General features: G+C 41.7%; 1 protein-coding gene across 2 annotated transcripts in view; it reads right to left on the minus strand.

The window, feature by feature from the left end:
- Window positions 1-13: 13 nt before the first annotated feature.
- Window positions 14-20992, minus strand: part of FBN1 (fibrillin 1) — a 146613-nt gene continuing 125634 nt past the window's right edge. The window contains exons 48-66 of one of the 2 annotated variants that reach the window (XM_051796554.1): window positions 20533-20661; window positions 20148-20267; window positions 19575-19700; window positions 17477-17626; window positions 16046-16111; window positions 15230-15346; window positions 14751-14870; window positions 12989-13111; window positions 12432-12563; window positions 11687-11812; window positions 10926-11132; window positions 10237-10362; window positions 9897-10019; window positions 8863-8979; window positions 8202-8330; window positions 7331-7450; window positions 3956-4187; window positions 2752-2926; window positions 14-1288 (exon numbers count right to left, since the gene is read on the minus strand). In XM_051796554.1, coding sequence (XP_051652514.1) covers window positions 899-1288; window positions 2752-2926; window positions 3956-4187; window positions 7331-7450; window positions 8202-8330; window positions 8863-8979; window positions 9897-10019; window positions 10237-10362; window positions 10926-11132; window positions 11687-11812; window positions 12432-12563; window positions 12989-13111; window positions 14751-14870; window positions 15230-15346; window positions 16046-16111; window positions 17477-17626; window positions 19575-19700; window positions 20148-20267; window positions 20533-20661 — 2828 coding nt within the window. In that variant the 3' untranslated portion in view covers window positions 14-898. Of the gene's footprint in view, window positions 1289-2751; window positions 2927-3955; window positions 4188-7014; window positions 7451-8201; window positions 8331-8862; window positions 8980-9896; window positions 10020-10236; window positions 10363-10925; window positions 11133-11686; window positions 11813-12431; window positions 12564-12988; window positions 13112-14750; window positions 14871-15229; window positions 15347-16045; window positions 16112-17476; window positions 17627-19574; window positions 19701-20147; window positions 20268-20532; window positions 20662-20992 lie in introns of those variants that run through there. The other variant, XM_051796553.1, reaches the window with a different exon arrangement.

Raw genomic sequence — 20992 nt, forward strand, 5'->3', positions numbered from 1 at the left:
CCACAGAATAAACTAAAAAAAAAAACTGTTTTATTGTGACATTTATGACATTGAACCCTTGTTGATATGAATGACTATGGGTACTCTTGACATGTTACAATATGTCATGGTGTAGGATGGCACTGATTGTCATCTGACTTTTGAGAATGTTTAATGGTCCCTACTGACCTCAGTGCATTTTGGCAAGTCACAGAAACTTTATCATCAGGTTTGTGTATACAGTTAACAAGTAGTTGGTCTTATAAGCACCATTACAAACCCTCACATTAAGGGTATTATTAATCTAGTTTACAAATGCTTCATTGATAAAAATAGCATGATTACAGTATACACACACTTAATTTACATGTAATGTATTATAGGCATAACTGAGATAAACTACTGAGCTAACTTTGGTTGATTGAAGTATTTAGACTGAATAATGGCAATTTTGGCTTCTAAGTTGTGTAAATATTACAGTGCATTTATAAATCTAGGTTGAAAATTTACTAGCACCAAATGGATATCATAAATGGCTGACCTAGTAAGTTGTAGTTGGAGAAGCGAAGTTTAAGAATTACAAAAATAGAGCTGTCCATCAGTTGAAAGCACATTCTTGTACCTCTGCTGAAATGATGACGTGTCTTCAGCATCAGTGGCCAACTTCCAATGATAAAAGTCCCAGTTTTCAAGATTCAACATATCAAGGTAGCTCAGCTACACGTAAAAGCCTGAGAAAGTGGTAGTGTTGAGCTAGGGTATTCATCCTGTACCTTGTTTATGTAAAAATATAATAGTGCTCCTTCATACAAATGTACTCATGTAAGATTGTACCTATGATATGGAGAATCTGATTGGGAGGAATATTCAGTCCTACCTATCTATCTTTGGTTTAATTATTTGGTCTTTGGTGGATGAATTAATGAAGCAATATCTGAATTTTCATTTTCAGGTTATCTCCCAGCTCACCACTGAGGTAGTCTTTGTCATGTTTCGCTTCAAGCTGGTTAAGTTCCTTCTTTTTATAGAGTGGAATACTACTGATTTGTAATGAATAGTTTCCAGGCACTGGCTTCTTCTTTGTGAAATGAAGGTAACTTATCCCGTCCTTCTTATTGATTCTAAAGAAACCATCTTCATTTCCGGAGTCAATTAAATATCGGTTATGGTTTGTCAGTGTTGTGAGGGCAGGAAGCAGTTCCAGGATGCGATCTTTGTTACTGAGATCCGAGATGTTGATGGAGAAGACTGCTGCTTTTTCAATATCCCAGCTGGCGAGACTGATTGGCGGCTGCAGCTCCTGCTGATCCTGCACAAGAACAAAGGACGTTAGTTGGCTTTGTCAGAGAGCGTTTCACATGTGCCTCTGTGTGTGTATTTCTTGCCCAGCTCTTTCACTATTAATTAAATGATCTTAAAAGAGAGGTTCTGTTACATCATCTGTCAAATCCACTGTTGTGGGCTCAGGACTCCTCAGGATGAAGTGGAGTGTTTGCACCCTGTGTGGGTAACGGGAGCCTGAGACATGCCCTGGAAGTTTCTGCGCGTGGGTCCTGCTGCCAGACAAACAAAGCCTGTCTGTGCTTGGAGCCCGTGACCGACCTCCTACAAAGAGAGCAGCCAAGGCACACTCCTCCCCTCTGCCAGGGCAGCCACAGGCTGACCAGAACAACAACGTGTAAAGGACAGCAGGATCTGTGAGGGAGGCACAGCATTTAGGAGAGGGTTTTATGCTTTGCAAGATTCTCTTGGTTTAGGTGTGGAGGCAGGGCAGCCTGCAGGTGCACCAGAGCGCTGGAAAAGCAGCCTCACCCTTCACCTCCGACTGGGTGGTAACATTTCAGACAGCACATCAGCTGTAATGTTTTCATTTGGAAAGCAAGGGAAGCTCTACATCACCCTTGAGACAAATCCAGCACTAATCACAGAGAGTAGTAAAACACACTGAAGAAATACAGTTTATGATCCCACTCTGCCCAAAATCTAATGTTCACACTTTTTAGGCAAAACCAGTCTCCTGCCTTCCTGCGTTAGCAGAGCACCACGCACTGAGCATGGAATGGAAACAGTGAACAGGCTCCCGAATTCCCTGCATTTGTACATGGAAAAGCAAGTTCTTTGGCACCTACACATGAGCAGAGAGTCCAGGTGGTACTTACCTCAGAGTAGTGATAGTGTGACAACATTTTACCAGAGTGTTCAGCGTCTCCTGGTTATATTTTAGGCTGGTAGTCTTGGCCCCAGGATGGCCACCTGGGTGACTGAGAGCAAGGGTCTGGACAAGACCCAGGAAGGGCTGCAGCCCTGGACTCCCTCCAGGCGAGTGTGTGTGTCCAGAGCTCTGTGTTTGTTTTGGAGAGGGCTCCAGCCCCAGACACACAAGACAGCACTGCTTGGCAGGGTCCACATCCACCCTGACCAGCATGTCCTGCCTTTCTGGCCACAAGGTCACACAATGGTTTTACACACTCGCTGCCCCTGACCCCAGAGCCTGCCCTTGCTGGTGAGTGGACTGCTCTCTACACAGCTGGGTGGGCACCTATTCCAGTCTGTGATGTGACATAGATATTGGGTACAGGGCCTTGCCTAATGACAGTGAAAAGCTCCAGAAAGCCCACACACAGACTACCTGACATGCCAAACCAGCTTTGGTCTGTTTTTTTGGGGGTGTAGATTTTTCCCGAGGTATTGTCTCTTGGCACACCTCCTTCTGAGTCCAGCCTTCACAAGACAACCACAAACCCTTTCCCCCCTCCAAAAAAGGCCAGTTACCTCTGCTTCACTTGCTGTTTCATTAGTGCTTCTGCGCTTCCTTCCTCTCTTGGGATAGCCGTTGATTTTACATTCATAACAAGCTTCTGGAGAGAGGGAGTTGTCATCTACTTCTCCACTGAGTGAAAGTTCTTGTCCTTGACCTCTGCCTAGCCCCACTCCGGAAACACAGTGTCTGAGGACGGAAGAAATTCAAAATTAATTCCAGCAAGACACAGATCTTATCAAGAGCCGAATTTGGGGGACTGTGAGTACAAATAATAAAGCAATTATGTTGCATTTATTTCCTAGGAAAAACTTCTGCTGAAATCAACAGACAAAATTGTCACTGAAACACAACACAGCCACCTCTGATTTCAAGAATCTGGCTCCACGAGGCTTTGCCCAAGAGAGACCTGCCAATATTTAATGGTTTTAAAAACACAGCCTTAAGCTCTGAGTTGTTATTAGTAATTTCTGTTATCCAGCCTGGAACACATTTAAAGAGACCAATTTTCAGAAACTTCTTTAAAATCGGAAAAGTGAGGTCTTTCATAATGCATCCCAAAGGTTTTAGTCTCTTCTAAAATTTAAGCCATGATCTTTCTGCTTTCCATTTGGGTTTCTCGCTCCTATAGGTTGCACTACCCTAGCACTCCCACTGGGGCAAGTGAAAATTGGTTTTCTCAATAAAGCAGACATTTATTAAAAAAATATTCATTTGAAACACAGAAGAATATGAAACATACAAGAACATAAGAGCATACAGAATTGTTATTCCAACCAGCGGGTGAAACCACTTGTATAATATCATTTCTCTTTGCAGTTGGCAGGGGGTGTTATTATTAATGTTTGTTTTGTTGAGTTTTTTTTTAAGGAGACAAGTGATACACCACAAATCACAGCGAGGGGTGTGAGCTCCCAAGTGGCAAGCTCAGAGGACTTGGCAGGCTGCTGGGGTGTGCAGGAGAGGTGAAAGCAGTAGCTTAAAATATATGATTGAACCTGGTAGCCCTAACCAAATTTCAATAAGCATTAAAACCCTCCCTTCCCACCCTCCTCCTCATCTCCAAAATCAGCAGGTGCCTCCAGCTCTTGAGCACCTCCCCAGTCCTATCCCTCTTTAATTGCTGACAATTCCCCTGGTTCTGCTGCTCCACACTACAAAGAAAGGAGTGAACTACATCCCCTTGGTATCTGTTAGTTTAAAATGAGAATCCCTTACCCTTGTCCTATTCTGAAGTAACCAGGTGGACATCCACAGACATAGCCACCTTCAGTGTTTGAACACCCATAACTGCATGGGGCTTGTGCAGAACCGCATTCATTGATATCTTGGCAACCTCCACTAAACTGCTCATACTGAAATCCGGTAGGGCACATACATTTATAGCTTCCCAAAGTATTGTGGCAAGATGCTCCTCCACAAATGTGTGCACTGAGACACTCGTTTTCATCTGGAAAAGAAGCAGAACAGACCACATTAACTTTCACTCTCAGGTGTGGCCCAGCCTACCCCTTCTGCCAGGTCGTGCTTGGCTGCTGCTAAAGGTGCTGCCACATGGGATGGACAGAAACAGAGCAGGGCTTGGCCTCACCCTCGGCTGGGGCAGCGGTCGCTAGGAGATGACTACAACCATACAACACAGCAATATTTGGGCTACTCTACAGAAGATGTTTTGTGCCACGTCAGCTCATGCTCTGGAGAGCAGAGAAACAGAGGAGGTAGTTTTTTTTTTGTTCCAGAAACAACTGAAAAGAATAAAACTTTGTACAGCCAACAATCTGGTCCAATAATCTCCTGTTCAAAATGCTATTCGACATTAAAGGAGAAAGAGTAAGGAATCAAGCTCTGACACCTTTTCCAGGCATTGAAAATTCCTTCCTCCACACTCACATTTAAATATTAGGTACAGGTAAGGTACAGGAGCAAGTAGGAAAGTAAAAATAAACACAGCTGTAGGTACAACAGATTGCCACATTCTGAGCCAGCCCTTTTCCAAACTTCCCAAATGTGGCACTGTAGGAGTTCAAGGTCAGTTCAGGCTTATTTACTGTAAATGGTTGCTTTTTGAAATGTAGCTGGTCTGATTTTTTTTGTCTGATGTGGCAAATTGCTTAAAAAAGTTCTGACTGCTGTTGCTCCCCGTGTTCTGTGATTAATGCATATGTCCATTGCATGTGTGTGCACACAAGAAATGCCATCTGGAAAGTACAGAGCAGCATCTCTGACCTCAGCATCCAGGTTACAGGAGAATAACTACTAAGTCAGAGCATTATTGTTTTTTTCCAAAAAATGTGCCTGTTTGTTCTCTGTTTAAAAGCAGTGACTTTGCTTCTTGCAGCCTGATTTACAGCATGGTGCACTATGGAATTGCCTGGGCAGGGAATGCAGTCACAGACAACACAAGACATGGGAGGAACCAAAGCATTCTTCAGTGATTATCTAAATGTGTTGCAGCAACATCAAAAGTCCCTGAACACTTCATTAAATAAGCTAAAAAAGACAGAAACTGTTTGCAGAGTTGGGATTGCCAAGGAATATGAAGGAATTGTCACGGAAAAACCTATTACATGGAGATTCTTCCCCTGTGGTACACCCAGGAGATCTAGATAAGCATCTTAAGCATATACAGATACAAACATTACAATGTGAACATGTGGAGAACACAAGGTATAAAACCTGAGGCTGAATTCTGTGTTCCCGAAGCCTGCAGGGGTTTGCCATTAACTCAGAGTGATGTTTCAGTATTTGTCACACCTAAAAGCAATTATGTCATAAATGCAAGAAAAAATATGAAGAAAAGTGAAAAACACCAGTTCTGGGACCCTCAGGCTCTGTGCAAGCTGTGCTGTCAGGTAGCAGCCTTGCTCTCCTGTGCTCTGAGAGATGCCATGAGGACAGAGGAAACCAACCCTCTGGGTTTCTGCCTGGATTGCCCCATCCATGTCCAAGAAGGTGGAAGTGCTGGCTTAGTCTTGTCTCACTTGTGGCTCTCAGAGTCATTTTCCCTGGAGAAGTTTCTGGTGACCAGTATTTTCGGTGCCAAGGCTGAAGCCTTTCTTTCAGTGGGGGAAATACCAGCGCTTGTGCATTTTGAAACTGGTATTCCCTGTGTAAATCTAAACAGTAGTCAATGAGCTCAAAAGCTGGAATAACAGTGTACACCTGGTTTGGAAATACACTGAGTTAAATGATTTCACCCAGGAAGACTTGGAAACAGCCAAGATGTTTCGCAAAACTCAGTGCTGCACTTTTTCAGATTCCACAGTGTCCTCAGCAGCCAGACGTGACAGTGCTGGTTGGGTGTTGTTTTTTTTTATCCTCCTGCAGATTAAACTCTGATTTAACCCCAAACTCTGCTAATTTAATGAACATTCAAAACCCCCATATGTTTGTGCTCTCTCCTTGTTCTCTGTATGTTACAGGCATGGAGTGCTGGAGCACAAGCAAGCAAACGTCACAGCAAGGACCGCAAAAACTGTCAGGAGGTTTGGTAAGAATAATCAACAGCAGAGACCTCCTTGGAGCACCACAGTGATAATAAGCAAAGGCATTTTTATGTTTCTGAGAGCAAAGAAAACCAGAGTTATAAAGCCCTTTGTTCTCAAAGAGGTCATCAAGCACATCTCTGGGTATTCACAAAAGACCAGCTCACATTAAGTGTGATGAAAACTGCACGCAGCTGTCACTGGAGGAAAAATCACTCCTGTTTCTCTTGTTTGAATATGCTACACACTACACTGCTGACATAGAGGCTCTTCCCATGACTGCTGCACAGGACCCAGTTCTGACCGCTCAAGTGAAAACCAGCATCAATGCTCTGCACATGCAGCCCCACCTAGGAGGGCTCAGAGACTTGGGATAGAAACAAAGTTTAGATAGGGAAGAATAGTTTAGAAAGGCATTTTAATGCACCAGTGCATTTAGTAATTAACATAACTAAAGAGCACTAACATTTGTTCATTTTAAACAGAATTGTCTTGTAAGCACTCGTAAATTGTATCACAAAGCTGCAAGGAAGCATCTTTAGACAGACAGCAGCAGCTTTGCTCAAATATGACAAATTGTTAATTCTGTACAAAGGGCTTAAACACAGCAGCCTTCCTGTAGGTGTTGTAAGAATGGCAAAAGCACAGATCAAGTGCGATTTTAATAAAATTTTAGATGCTTTGGGCCAGAAGTTGAATTTTACAATTTAACAATCCAAACTTGTAGTTCTGAGTCTGCTGGGTTCAATCCACCATCCACTCTTGGACAGGACCTGTGTCTAAGCAGAGACTGTTGCATGGCTGAGCAAGAATTCCTTTGTTTAGACCACAAAATATTCGGGTAACACAAGTTCCCCCAAAGCCAATACAATTTCTAGCACCCTCAAGGAGAATTTGTGCTTAAATACTTGTCAAACCAGGGCAGAGGTTACTGGGTGCTTCACATCTACTTTGCCTTTCATAGGAGGGCACGCTTGGAATGAAACTGCTGAACTTAGCAAACTGTGATCAGGAAAAAAAAAAGGCAAACTGCACCATTGCCCTTCACTTCTTTCTGCTAACACAGGTAACATGCATTTTAATGTATGACTTTACAAAAGTGACTTGCCAACACACTGGTTCCACTGGTAATGCTGGAGATATCCTTGTGGGCAGCTACACCTGTATCCTCCAATTATATTCTGGCAGCCATGCTGACACCGGTGGTTTCCATCACATTCATCAACATCTAAAAGAGTGAGATACACTCTGAGTTTTGGAAGAGAAGCTCAAATTATGCTGTATTTGAAAAGTATGTTACAAATAATTATATATATTCATATATCATATATATGGGTATATTTCGGTTTGGATTTGTGGCTCCACAGCAAGAAACATAGGGCTGAAAACCACAGAAAGCTCACATTCACCCACAGTTTTCAGAGTTTTTGCATTCTGCTATGGAGCAGACAGCAGGAACACATTTGTATATGGTTACCCCCCCAGTGCTTTCCTAGGGGTCCCAACTCCTCAGCAGACAGACCCTTGCTTTTACCCAGGCATCCAACCCAGGAATCCCAGGATATCTCTTTTCAAAACAAACCAAACTCTATCCCAGGAGAAGGCTCTAGGGACCCAGAGGAATAAGCCTACAGCCCTTGAACTCTCTCTTTAGCAGGTTGCCTTGGAGATGCAAGACTTCCTGTCCTTGGCAAGTCCCTCAGAAATCCATGAAGGATTCAACAAAAGTTCACTGAACTTACAACACTTAAATTGAAACATTCCAGGCTAAATTGACATCTCCTCAGAAAATATCTGTCCAGCTCTTTAGCATCCTGCAATATATCCATCTACCCTGGCCCATGGAAATACTGCCTTGTTGCTAAATTTCCATACACACCCCCCCTTCAATCTACACATGCTTCCTCCACAGGTCCTTCCTGGGATGACAGTATGGCTGAGAGATGAAGGAAGCAAGAGAAGGCCTGTGTTGTACCCACCTTCACAGCTCTGCCCAGTTTGATCGAGTGAGAAGCCACGTTGACACTCACAAACAAAACTTCCTGGTGTGTTCTGGCAGATGCCCTTCGGCCCACAAAGATTGATTTCAGTGGCACATTCATTGTTATCTGGAGGAAACCAAAGCCTCAGTGTTAGTTTGTAGTTGTTGCTGTGAAGGTGATCATTCAGCCCTGCTAAGGATGAACGGGTGGTGGCAGGAGAGTATGTTTCACAGGAAGCAGTTTCGTTTAACATTTCCACAGACCCAGTGGATATGTGTTTAAAAGACAACTGCAGAAATGTGTATTTCACGGTTATTGTTTCCAGAAGCCTTGAAGTGATCTCAACAAGCTACAAGAACAGAAATAGAACTATTTTTTGGCTCAATGGATAAGAAAGGGTAAGGCAAGAATTACAAATTGGTGTTTATACTGTCTGGTTCTTGCAAGGGCAAAATGTCAAAGACATAAATTATGAAAGCAAGGAAAGGTAGGAGGGAGGGCCTCTTTGCATCTTCTGCTCTGGGGGGACTGGGATCAGAACCTGGCCTGTTTTTCCATTTGGTTTCTCAGGAAGGTGATTTTACCTCCTTGCTAGTTTGCTTCTGGAATAAGGGTCAGTAATAAATCCCAAACCTGTCTACCTTCCCCCATCACCTACCAATGCAGGCTGTATGGTGCTGAGTGAATCCAGGAGGACATTTGCAAGTGAACCCCCCAATGGTGTTGACACAAAGGAACTGGCAGTTGTGCTGCTTTGTTGCACATTCATCAAGATCTGAAAAAAAAACAAGAGAACATCTTTCACTTACATTCCCTGGACTCAGAAAGAAGTGATTACAAATAAATGACATAGCAAATAAAGCCTTTTGAAACTGCATTTCACTTTCTGTGCTGGCTTCTAGTTCTTCTCTCATGAAGCCTCACATGTAATGAATGGGACTTTGGAGCTACACCAGTGTCCATGCCAATGCTGATTTAGACACCACTCTCATCTGTCTGAAAGTTCTTGTTACCATTTATTGACTGAGCAGACATTTATTATGTAAGTCACCACCTTCATGAGAAGATCTGGCAGACTGGAAAGTGGCCTTGCACTGAAGCACACTATTACTCCAAAAGAAATATGGAAACACTAACAGCAAATTTCACTGTTGGTCTCCATGCCAAGTTAAGAATTGCTGCTCTAACTTGTGTGGATTCAGTCAGATCTTTGTTACCAAGATACATAAATATATGGAGTTCTAATGAACATTTCAAAATCTCTCCTGCACTGCTGTGCCTTATCCAGCACACTGCAGAAGCAGTAGGTAAAAATTCTGTTGACGGTGAGCCCAATGCACTGCAAGCCAAACTCATCTTTGCATCCATTATGATTCATTTATCACTGAATAATATGGCTTAAACCAACATGCTTACCAAAATAAGAACAATCATATATATACACTATTGGCTACAAAATCTTTTAAGATAGCTGCCATCATCCTGCAGAAATACCTGTGGATCTACTGTTCATCCAGATTACCAAAGAGCTAACTGAAACACCAGCTCTATCCTATGCAGACCACTTACACTGTTTTCAGTAGAAATATTCACATGAATCAAGGAGACAGATTTGCATCATTTAAATGTCCTTGCATTCATTTTTGCCTGTGAAACACAGTTTCTGCAGTTAATTCTGTTCTTGATTTTTACCTTTGCAGCTTCTCCCATCTTCTTGCAGAATGTATCCTTTAGGACAGGAACACTGGTAGCTCCCCTCTGTGTTTTTGCAGATGAAATTGCAAGGTTTTGGAGACTCATTACATTCATTCAGATCTAGGAGAAGCAAAACCAGATACCTCAGTGCTGGTAACCAAGATATGTGATGATGTTTTTCAAAACATTCAGAAGAGATCAGAAGGAAACCAAAATCCCCAAAGCACTTCAACAAATGACATCTTATTTTCTCATTTTTCAAAATCTTTCTATTTCCCTCTTCCAGTCATCTCTTGGAAATAAACTTCATATACAAACACCATGGTGAAAAACCTACCTATGCAGAGAGTGCCAGTTATATCTGTAGTATAGCCAAGGTTGCAGTGACAACGGTAAGATCCCCTCTCATTGATGCATTCCCCGTTGCGGCAAACATCGTGAATAACCTTGCACTCATCAATATCTGCAATTAAAGGAGGGTTAGTTCTCAGTGGAACAACAACTGATTTTATACAGCTCCAACAGATTCTTGTGACCTGACGTAAAGAAACCCACACTGTACATAAAATAATAAAATACTGCACAGATTATAGAGAAATATTAAGTGGAAAAACATGGAATCTAGCTTCCAAATGCAATGAACAAGCTGTAATTGGAAGCAAACAACTGGAATTCATAATTTATTAGCCTCCACAAATCAAAATCACTTTGCTTTCATGAACACAAATAGTTCTTAAGGTGTACCTGCAACACATCCAAATGTGAGAGTGCAAATTCCCATTTGAGTGCCTGTCAATCAACCAGCATGCAAAGTAAGTCTCTGCCAAGATGGGATGGATGCCTCATCATCCAGAGACTTTGGCCATGCACTCTCCTCCCAAAGGACTGGAGTTTCTCAACACAAAAACTCTCAGAAAATTTCAGCTGATATCCAAAACATTTAGGACCTCCCATTGTTCACATACTTTATAATTTATCACTTAATTTGGCACTGTCTAAGAGAGCATTTAATAGAAAAGTCAGTACCTGCTCCGTTAGACGTGTATCCTCGGCCATGAGGGCAAAGCTTCTTAAAGGCCACGGTGCCTGGGAAGGGACAGACCTCACAGTTTTGCCCCCAGCCTCGGCCTCCATCACAGCAGCATTCAGACTTGGTGACAGAGTTCCTGTTGCTTGATCCGATTTGACACATACTTTGTAAGACTTCAATGAAGCAGTAGCCTTCCCTGTTGTCTGGAAGACAAATGGTGCATCACAGAGAATCCTAATGGTGACGACCTCCAGAGGGTCATGAGATACTGGGAATTTAGTCAGAAATATAACAGAAAGGGCATACTTCACCCTGAGACTGTAGAATTGAGAGTGAAAGACTATCAGCAGTGAGAAAGAGAGCGTGATATCTAAGGGAAACAAAGACAGGAAATTTAGCAAAAGTTGGAAGAGAAGAAATTACAATATGCTTATAAAAATGTATGTTTCTGTTTGAACCCAGAGAAAAAGGACTGGCTGAAAATCAGGACCTGAGAAATGTCAGAGCTGGCTGGCTGACTGAAACCACGGAACAGTCAGTTTTCATAGCAAGTCACCCCAACCGTACTGACTGAAGCAGGAATATGGTGAGGATGGGAAGGAAGAACTTGCAAGAGGGCCCCTACATACAAAGGCCCCTTCCCAAAGGCATGTCAATTCAACAGTTTGTTTTCTCATTGTACGTTTCTAAGTTTAATTTCAACCCCAGTTGCTGCTCTCCAAGTGACAGTTCACTGGGGTGTTAATGTGGGACTTACCAAGGCACTCGTCCTGGGCATCGCTGACGGTGAATCCCTCATTGCACTCACACCTGTAACTGCCCACTGTGTTCACACAACGGCCGTTCTCACAGAGCCCAGGTTTGGTCTGACATTCATTCTCATCTATTTTTTGAAATTACATGACAAAAATCAAGTCAATTACTGGAATAATGCAGGTTAGAGAGGTTTTATAGAATTCTTGAGCTGTGCATTCTGCCTGGTTAAACCTCCATTTTTCTTCTTTTTCTTTTATTTCAAAAGTCTCTTTTATTCAATTTTCAGAGGAAAGATGACCACCTAGCTCACAATACTATATATGTTGTTACTACATTTTCTCTGCAATATATTCCTCACTGGTTTTCACAATTTTTCACAGTTACAGCGGCACTTCTGAATGCCATTCACGGTTTAAAAACAATTCAGATCTACTCTCATTTGTGCTAACAGAGCTAAACAAGCCTACAGCAATGGATCCAAACCTCTGCTTTCTTCCCTCAGAGCTATGCAGCAGTAGCAGTATAAATTGATTGTAAAGACACCCACATCCAGATTTTCTACTTTCTGCCCACACATGTGCACACCTGAACAGCAAAGCGAAATGTGTACAGCACCAGTAGATCCATTACACAGGTAGTTGAGAAATCCTTCCCCTGAGTTCCTTAACACTTTGTTAAATCCAAAACTTTTAGCTTTGCTGAGGAATTGCGTGTTTCAGGAGTTTCAACACTTCAGTGTCACTTACCTATACAGCCTTCCCCATCTGGTCTGCGCTGATAACCAGGCCCACAGATACACATATAGGTACCAATTAGGTTTTTGCACTCCATCTGTTTTGAGTCACAGTCATGAATTCCTTCTTCACACTCATTCTGATCTAAAACACAAGGTTTAGACTTCATTATACAGAGGGATGATCTTGGAAATTCACAATAGTAAATTCTGACTTTGGAATCTCAATTGTAATCAAACCCTATACATACATTTATTGTTCTAAACTAACCATAAAATACACGAGCCTTGAGCAAATTGATTTCTCCCAAATGCCCATTTTTAGTGCAAGACAAAACCACATCATCTGATATGACCTCACTTAGGCAGATGTGTAAGTTTACTGGCAGGACAGGACTAATACAATCAAGTGTATAATGCAAACCATAGAATTTCATCCCAAATTCTTTCTGACTCAGTTACTTCCTGGGATTAAAACCCTGGCCCAATAGTGCAGTGAGTCAGAGCCCTGCCCCTGCAGGAACTTGAAATCATTCTCTCATAACTGTGAGAGTCTGGTAGGAGCTTTACCTCTGCACATTCTCCGGTCCTCTCGCAGGACGTACCCCCCGGGGCACTTGCATTCGTAGGATCCAAAAGTGTTCACGCAGCGGAAGGCGCAGAGCAGAGGGTTCTGGATGCACTCGTTGACGTCTGGATTTGGAGCGACAAAGACCATGGGGAAAGTGAAACACTCGTGTAAAACTCAGCAGACTTGAGTGCACAGGTTTTAAGTACAGGCAATACCACAGATCCCAGTTTATTGAGAGCTAAATTTTAATAGCTGGGGATCCACGGTTCTACTCATGGATTTCTGTATGAAGCAGGCACCAGACACGCCAGGATGTTTGCACAGCTACCTGAAGTTTCAATATGTTCAACAGCAAGCAGCCAATGGAAATAATTTCCAGACCCATGTTGCCAAAATACTGGCTCAGTTAAAACTGCATCTTTTCCACATCTAGGTTCAGCTTTTATGATTGGTTATTTTTTAAATTCTACATTCACTAATTCAGCTTCTTCATAAACTAAATTCCATAAAATAGTATCCTTACTAGAAACATTATTTTGAAGTGCATTTACATATGGTCTGGACTACTTGAGTAAGTACTGCTATATAGTGATGTTTATGCACTCTGCTAACTCCTCCTCTGCAATTTGAGCTTTCACCCAACATTCCACAGGGAAGTGAATGAAGCTCTAACTGTATATAAAACTAATGCAATTTGATGCAAAAATAGAAGCATTCTTTTGCATGGGCTCGCAAAGAAATAGATTGTGGCAGATAATTTAAGAACAGCTGTGTCAAGTCAGAAGAGAGTGTCAGAATGTCCTAGGACATTCTCCTCTCTCTGGTTTTAACAGGAGGAGATGAATATTAAAAAACCTCATACCATGTACACAGAGATCTTTCCCCTGATACAGCCTCTCAGTTTGAGGACTTCCACAGCCAAATGCCACAACCAAACTATCAAGCTTAATTTCCACTGATGGATTCCCACACAAATTTGTATAATTTCTTTCTAGGTCAATTTATACTTGTGGCCTCACTAATATTCTGCAGCAAAGAGTTCCACAGCTTAAGTACGTACCATGCATATAAAAATGTTTGCTTTGGTTTGTCTAACATGTTCCCTCTATTTTTGGTACCTTTACCACTTGTGGCTTCATAAATTTAAATCATATATCTCTTCAACCACATTTTCCACACTGAAAAATTCTAACTTATTTTCTGACTGTCCCTTCTATAACTCTGATCTTCCTTACTTCTCTTTTCTTTGTACATTTACAAATTTTAATTTTTGAAATGAGACACCAAAGCACTATGGAAAATATTCAGCCTAGGGGTACCATGGTCATTGTCTGGTACTGTATTTGTATTTTCTGTTTTGTTCCCCGTTTCTTCCCTAACAAACTCAGGCAGCCCATTTCCTATTTTCATCACCCATAGGGAGTCTCTTCACTCAAGGAGGAAGGCAAAACCCACACACACAGTACACAGCCCTTCCAGGAACTGTTCTGGAGGGACTGCACCCCAACATGCTCCTCTGTGGGCAGCCCCTGAGCAGACACCACACAAAAGCCTGTTCCACCCAACCTCCAGTTAGAAGAACATACTCCAGTTCACAGTGGATAGAGGAAGGAGGAGTCCATTTTTCTGGTTCAGATAAAGATGCATTGTTCCCAATGTCCATATTTTAGTTTTAAAGCTGCTTTACTCTCCTCAATTGTTTTCAAAATTAGGGACCTGTTTCAGCACACAACAACAGCCCTTAACAGACAGGAGTCTCACCTTCACAGGTCATCATCGGCCCAGGTTCAAAGCCCTCAACACAGGTGCATTCAAAACCTCCCACCACATTCCTGCAGGTTCCATTTCCACATGGGTTTCCAACAGCACATTCATCAGTATCTGCAAGCAGTTAGATCAAGACAAGAATAAGCGGTTTTAGTCAACCAAAAAGGTATAAAATCTATGTTGTTGATGTACAAGCAGAAAAATAAAAATTCCAAGAATTCGCTTAAGTTACTGGATTAGAATCATGGACTCCCAGCATAATTTGGGATTGCTAGTGGTTATCTGGGCCAAACACTCAGCCAGAGCAGGACCAACTTGGAGCAGATTGCTCAGGGCCTGCCCTGGCAGGTGTTAAGCACCAGCAGGGACGGAGACTCCACAACATTAGAGTAAAACAACCTCACTGCTCCTTAATGCCATACTTAGCAATTCAGGAAAACCTTTAAAATGGAAGATGAAACAGCTCTACTTACCCACACATTCTGCTCCCTGTAGGATGTAACCATACGGACACTCACAGCGGAAAGACCCATCTGTGTTGATACACTGCCCAAATTTACAGTTATCTGGATCAAGGCACTCATCCACATCTTAACCAGAAATATAAACAACACAGTAAGTGCAACTGACTTCATGTGCTTTTAAACTTCTCTCAAAGAACAAGTGTTGTTCTGGCAAGAAATATTCCTGAGATCACAAAAAAATACTAATATTTGAATTCTGATATCTTAGGATGAAGGCACAGAATTTGTTTTGCAGGCCAGCTTTCACAACACAGAAAAGAAACTGATCCTAAATGTCAGATATAAACCTCTCTGACTGGGGCTATAGGCAGAGCAGCAGATATGAAAAGCAGTAGTCATCCAGCGCTCCTTAAATGCAAACTTTTGCCAGTAAGGCTGAAGTGCTGTTTGTCTTGGGAGAGAACAGAATGTACTGAAGGGATCTGGGAAACTGTGGTTTGCACTTCTGGAGGATTAAAACCATTTACTGTAAACAGGCTACATATATTGTACAAGAAAAGACAAGTGGGCTACATGATCCATCCTCTAGATCCTACATAGGTTTCCTAGCTCTAAAAGAAGTTTGATTTCTGAGATATGAGATATTCAAGCTTGAATTTGAAACTGGTAGGAAAAATTGAGAAAAAAAAAAGTAGTACAGAAGTTTCCACAATTCATGGCTTTTGGAAACTGTTGCAAAGGTGTTATTCTCAGTTGAAAGGGAGAATGACTTATGGGTAGAAAATGGTTGATGGAACTACAGCATTGCGAGGTTCAGGTACTCACCCAGTCTTGCATCCCCAGGTCCAACAAGGATGCCAATTCCAAATGGACAAATCTGTCTGAATGCCTCTGTAAAAAAATCAAACCATATGTTAAATTCTATCTTGGCAATCAGCATCACTCATGAGCTGCACATGTAACCACTGCTACCAGTTCATCCTCCTCACGCTCAGGTCCAGAAATAAAGTGTGTAAATATATAAACTTCTAATTTTATATTCATCCAAAAACTATATGGTCATTTTACATTTCATCTGATCTCCTGTGTGCATATTTGCAAAATTCTGTGAATAATTAGCATTATCTTAATTCATTAAGGAGCAAAGTAATGCAGTATTTCTATTGTAGAAGTATCCACAGTACTGACTGCATTCTTTTCTGTTGTGAATGAAAGATTTCCTACATTTTCTGAAGACACAATTTAATCCAGACTCAGCTATCTTAAAGCTGTGTCTTTTTGAAAAGGGCCTTGATCCTTTGAGAAGAGTTTGGACTGTGCAAAATATATTGAAAAATGTATGTGCTGACGCTTCAAGAAAATGCTGTGACATATATTGTGCTTTTCCAACCACCTTCAGTTCGTATGATCCACGTCAGCAGAATGAAACATGCACAGGCAACAGGCCTAGGAATATTGCAACTGGCACATCTAATTCTCTTTTCTATCCTTGGCTTCTGTGAGGATTGTCTGCAAAACATCTCCATGACTTATTAATGAAATGAACTGCCATCATGTATTGCTGAAACCAGTAGTGCTGTTAAACCGCATTTGTCAGCAGGAATTAAGGTCCATTCAGCAAATTGCACCAGGATGGTACAGAGGCCTGTTGACTTGCTTGATGCTGACTTACTCAGTCTTATAAAGGATACTAACAAAGTAAACTCTTTCTTTAGCAACAGTCCAGGGAGGTTTTCCTTCCTCAAGGCCTGCGTTTTGTCATTCTCTGCTATTTTTGCAAGTCATTCACATTGATAAGTTTGCACATTTACATTTTTTAATAACAAAAATCAGACGTGGATCTAATTTAACTGTTTGCATTGATTTTTTTTTTAATTAGATTTCATGTTTGTAGAACCTCTTTCTGTACCTATTTACAATTAGATGAATTCCATTTGTGTCTTGCAGGTATTGCCACTCACAGCCTACCAAGGGCCTACTCACTGCTTTCAGCTTTCCACATGTGACACCTCCCCAGCAAAATAGTCAGCCCCCCAACACAGTAACAAATCTACAAGCAAACAAGGAACATACTCGAGAACTGACTATCCAAGGAACATGTTTTTGAGACTGCAATGGCATCTACTTTACAGAGAGCAAGAATAATTGTTAAGGTTAAACACCTCTGGGGAATTATTTTTCAAAAGTCCTTCTTATAAGCATCCCAATCTCTTTTCAGTTCTGAGAGCTTTTATGACAGTATGGTCAATAACTCACCATCTGCTTCCTCTGGGCAGAGCTCACAGGGATCTCCCCATCCCTGCCCCTTTAAGGCACAGCAACACTCTTGTTTGGAGTGGTTTCGGGACTTCGGCACAGAACATTTTCCATCTTCAAACTTGGTAAAGCAGTAACTTACTCTCAGATCTGCACAGAGAAAAAAACTTGTTATGAGCAGTTAGGCTGATTTGGCACAATTTTCACTTAGAAGTGTTAATTGCAAAATTACCTGAAAAACCCCCACCAAAACACCCAACTTCCATCTAAGTCTATAAACAGGGATCATTATTGTCTCTGACTGTGGAAGACCTGAAGAAGGAGGGAAGCTTCCTACCTCAGTAAAGGAAAGTTATGGGGTAGAGTGTCCTACTTAGTCATGGAAAAGGAAGGGTTTTTCTCTTTTGTCCAGCAGAAATGGAAGAGCTGTACTCTCCTCTTATCCTCATTCCTCTTTGTAAAAAATGAATATTGCCTCAATTTATTTATATTCTATTATTAGTAAGAATCACTTGAATCAAGACATTTTAATTAACTTGCAATGACAATACTGTGTAGTGTTAAAATGAGAGGCAATTTGCAATGGTGCTTCCCTTCCTCATTCCTCCTGGAGGTACAAACAAAGCAAACTGTCTCAGTAGCACTGTATCGTGCGCCCTGAAGCTGGGTAACCAGGATCCTGGAGCTGAGCTGAGATCACAGACCACAAGCATTCAGCAGGCAGAGAGCTGGCAGCTGCCTGCACTGGCAGGGGGACAGCAACAGGGCAGTTATGGAAGCAGCTGCTCATCCAGTTTTCTGGTGCAGCATCAGTGGTGGGCAATGTCCAGGTTTTTCTAAAGTCCGAGGTAATGGGAAGTTTGAAACAAAACTTTGTTTGGTCTGAGATACTTGAAAAGAACCAGTCTGCTTCAGGGGATGGAGAGAAGCCCACCTGAAGTTCACACACAAGTGTGCGTTTTCCTCTGACATTATATGTGAAACAGTGGTCTGTGTTAGACTAGGTTACATTCTTTTTTATGATTTTGGAGTTTTTGTGATTTTTTTCTCCTTACCTGAAGAAAATGACACCCTCACACTGAAGAAACTTCATTTATGCAAGCTACATAAGCACAGCTAAAACATCCATGCTGCTTTCTTGAAGTTCAGTGAAGTAACTGTGCCAAACTGCATGGTGGTTTGGAGACTTGGATGAATGTTTACTGCAGGTTGGTTTCATTTTTACCAAAACCACAATTTCATTTAGCCCACTGTGAAGTGAAGAACTCGCTATGGTGTCAACAAGCATCACTGTTCTGTGCCAAGCAAAACTACAGAGGTCCTTATAAAGGTCTTACTCATCAGTGGTTCCCACTGTGCACACTGTGTATAGGACATTTAATGCTGTATCTATTTAATAATTTTCAAAGCCTTTAAAGTAACTCACTCCCTAATCTGTTGTGCTTGTTCTTTATACACAAAATAAACTAACCTGTGGCTTTTCTTTACTAGATGCTCAGCTTTTAGCATCTGGTCTGTCTTAGTGCCCATGTTTAGGCTCTGAGCAGTGTGTGCAGTAATCTGGAAGCCAAAAGACACTTCAGACTTTTCTAAGCAGATGGGTGCTTATTGTCCTCACAACATTGTTTCCAAATTTTTTCCACCCACACATTTGTGGAGAGGAATAGCACATAACAAGTGCTATGGTGAATATGGTAAGTGCTAAGGACAGCCCAGTAAACAGAAATTCTGCCCTTAGGCTCCTGCCTGTGTTCATGCTCTATTTCTATGTCATGTTACTGTCTATACAGAGGCCAAGTATCCTCAACGTTTCTTCCAGGGGTGCAAGAAAGGACTGCAGGGCAACATAATTTCCTCACTTAACCTGGTGCACTGAACATTATCTTTGCCCCTTTTTATTGCAATGTTCTGTTTAATGACAAACAGATGTTAGGGCAAGAACAGAACCTGGCCCCAGCTACAGAATTATCATGTTTTCCCTATGAAAAACACTGTTCGAGTCCAGAGTCTCCTTGCTATATTAGAAACAGCCCACTAATAAGGCTTTTCTGAAGCAGCACACAAATTTTGAAATGCCAGAAAATAGGAATGAACCTACCTTGGCATCGCCTTCCTGTGGAAGACAATACAAAGCCTTCCGGACACAGGCATTTGAAACTGCCTGGAGTGTTGCTGCATGTGCCCAGGGCACAAATTTCTGGCTGTTCCACACATTCATCAATGTCTGGAAGAAAAGTAATTAAAGAGATGAGAAATAAAAATATTTACACTGGCAGCTGTACCACATGAAATGCAACCTTACGTCACTGACAACTATCAGACTTGACAAACATAAAGGCCAAACAAAAAGAGACAGAAAGAGGAATTAGAAATCCAGGTGCAAAATCTCGGGGTAGTTTTCAAATCTTCATACAGTGGGCAAACTTTAGCAATGTACCATCAAGCAAATAGCCTGGAATTACATTTTTCTTGAGTTCAGATCAGGTAATTCTGGTTCAAACAAATGTTGGTGATACTTCTTATGGGAAGTGAGGGACTTACTAGTGGCTACAGTTTAGAACTGTACACTGCCACAAAAGACTAAACATCGCTCATGTTTAGATGCAGAGGAAATTGGTAACAACTGTGAGCAGCTAGGAAAGGGACAGAAGAGGGATTGTTCTGTACACACCTTCACATTTGTCATTCTGCAGGATATATCCAGGAGGACAGATACATCTGAAAGAGCCATCCAAGTTCTGACATGTGCCTGGAGCACATTTTCCAGGATCCAGTGCACACTCGTTGACATCTGAAAGAAAAGAAAGATAATTTATTTGAGATAATTGCTGTTATCTCAAATCTCTGGCTGAGGCTGCTTTAACTTTGATTCCATCAAACTGAAAGTGGAACTTCCTAGGAGCAGGAGAGAAGTCCTCTTCTCATCCTCCTGTCATTCTTTTCCTCTGCTCAATACAATGATGACAGTGTGACAGTTCTCTCTGACCTACTGTTTTACTAAGCATATCTCCTCAAGCTTTGCTGCACATTTTTTTACCCTAAAAGAAAGCACTCACCAACACAAGTCCTTCCATCCAGAGCCACCTCATAGCCATCATTGCAGAGACACTGGAAGGACCCAATGGTGTTCACACACTGACCATTCCTGCAGAGCATTCCATTTCCACTTGCACACTCGTCCACATCTAAAAAAATAACATTGAAAGATATGTAAGAAACACCAGTAACAAGTGAAATTGGGTAGGTGATATTTCAGTTTTCACTATATTGACAGAGGAACTGATAACACAGAGAATCCCCTGTTTCAAAGGCAAGTGAGGGGAAAATACCACTACTGGTCTATGTCCTGAAATTGTCAAAGCAGGAGTAGAAAACCAAATGGCCCAATATCACACACCAACATTTGAGTGGCTCTAGAAAAGTGAGGAGAGCATAATCAAAGAGGTCTCCTGAGACTGAAGAAATTGGGTTTTGTCTTTAATCATGCAGATCATGCAAGACAGAAGATGGTACTTA

The sequence above is a fragment of the Manacus candei genome, unplaced genomic scaffold (assembly GCF_025592945.1).
Source record: "Manacus candei isolate 608988 ecotype Guabito, Panama unplaced genomic scaffold, ASM2559294v1 h1tg000046l, whole genome shotgun sequence".
In the NCBI taxonomy this organism is placed as follows: domain Eukaryota; kingdom Metazoa; phylum Chordata; class Aves; order Passeriformes; family Pipridae; genus Manacus; species Manacus candei.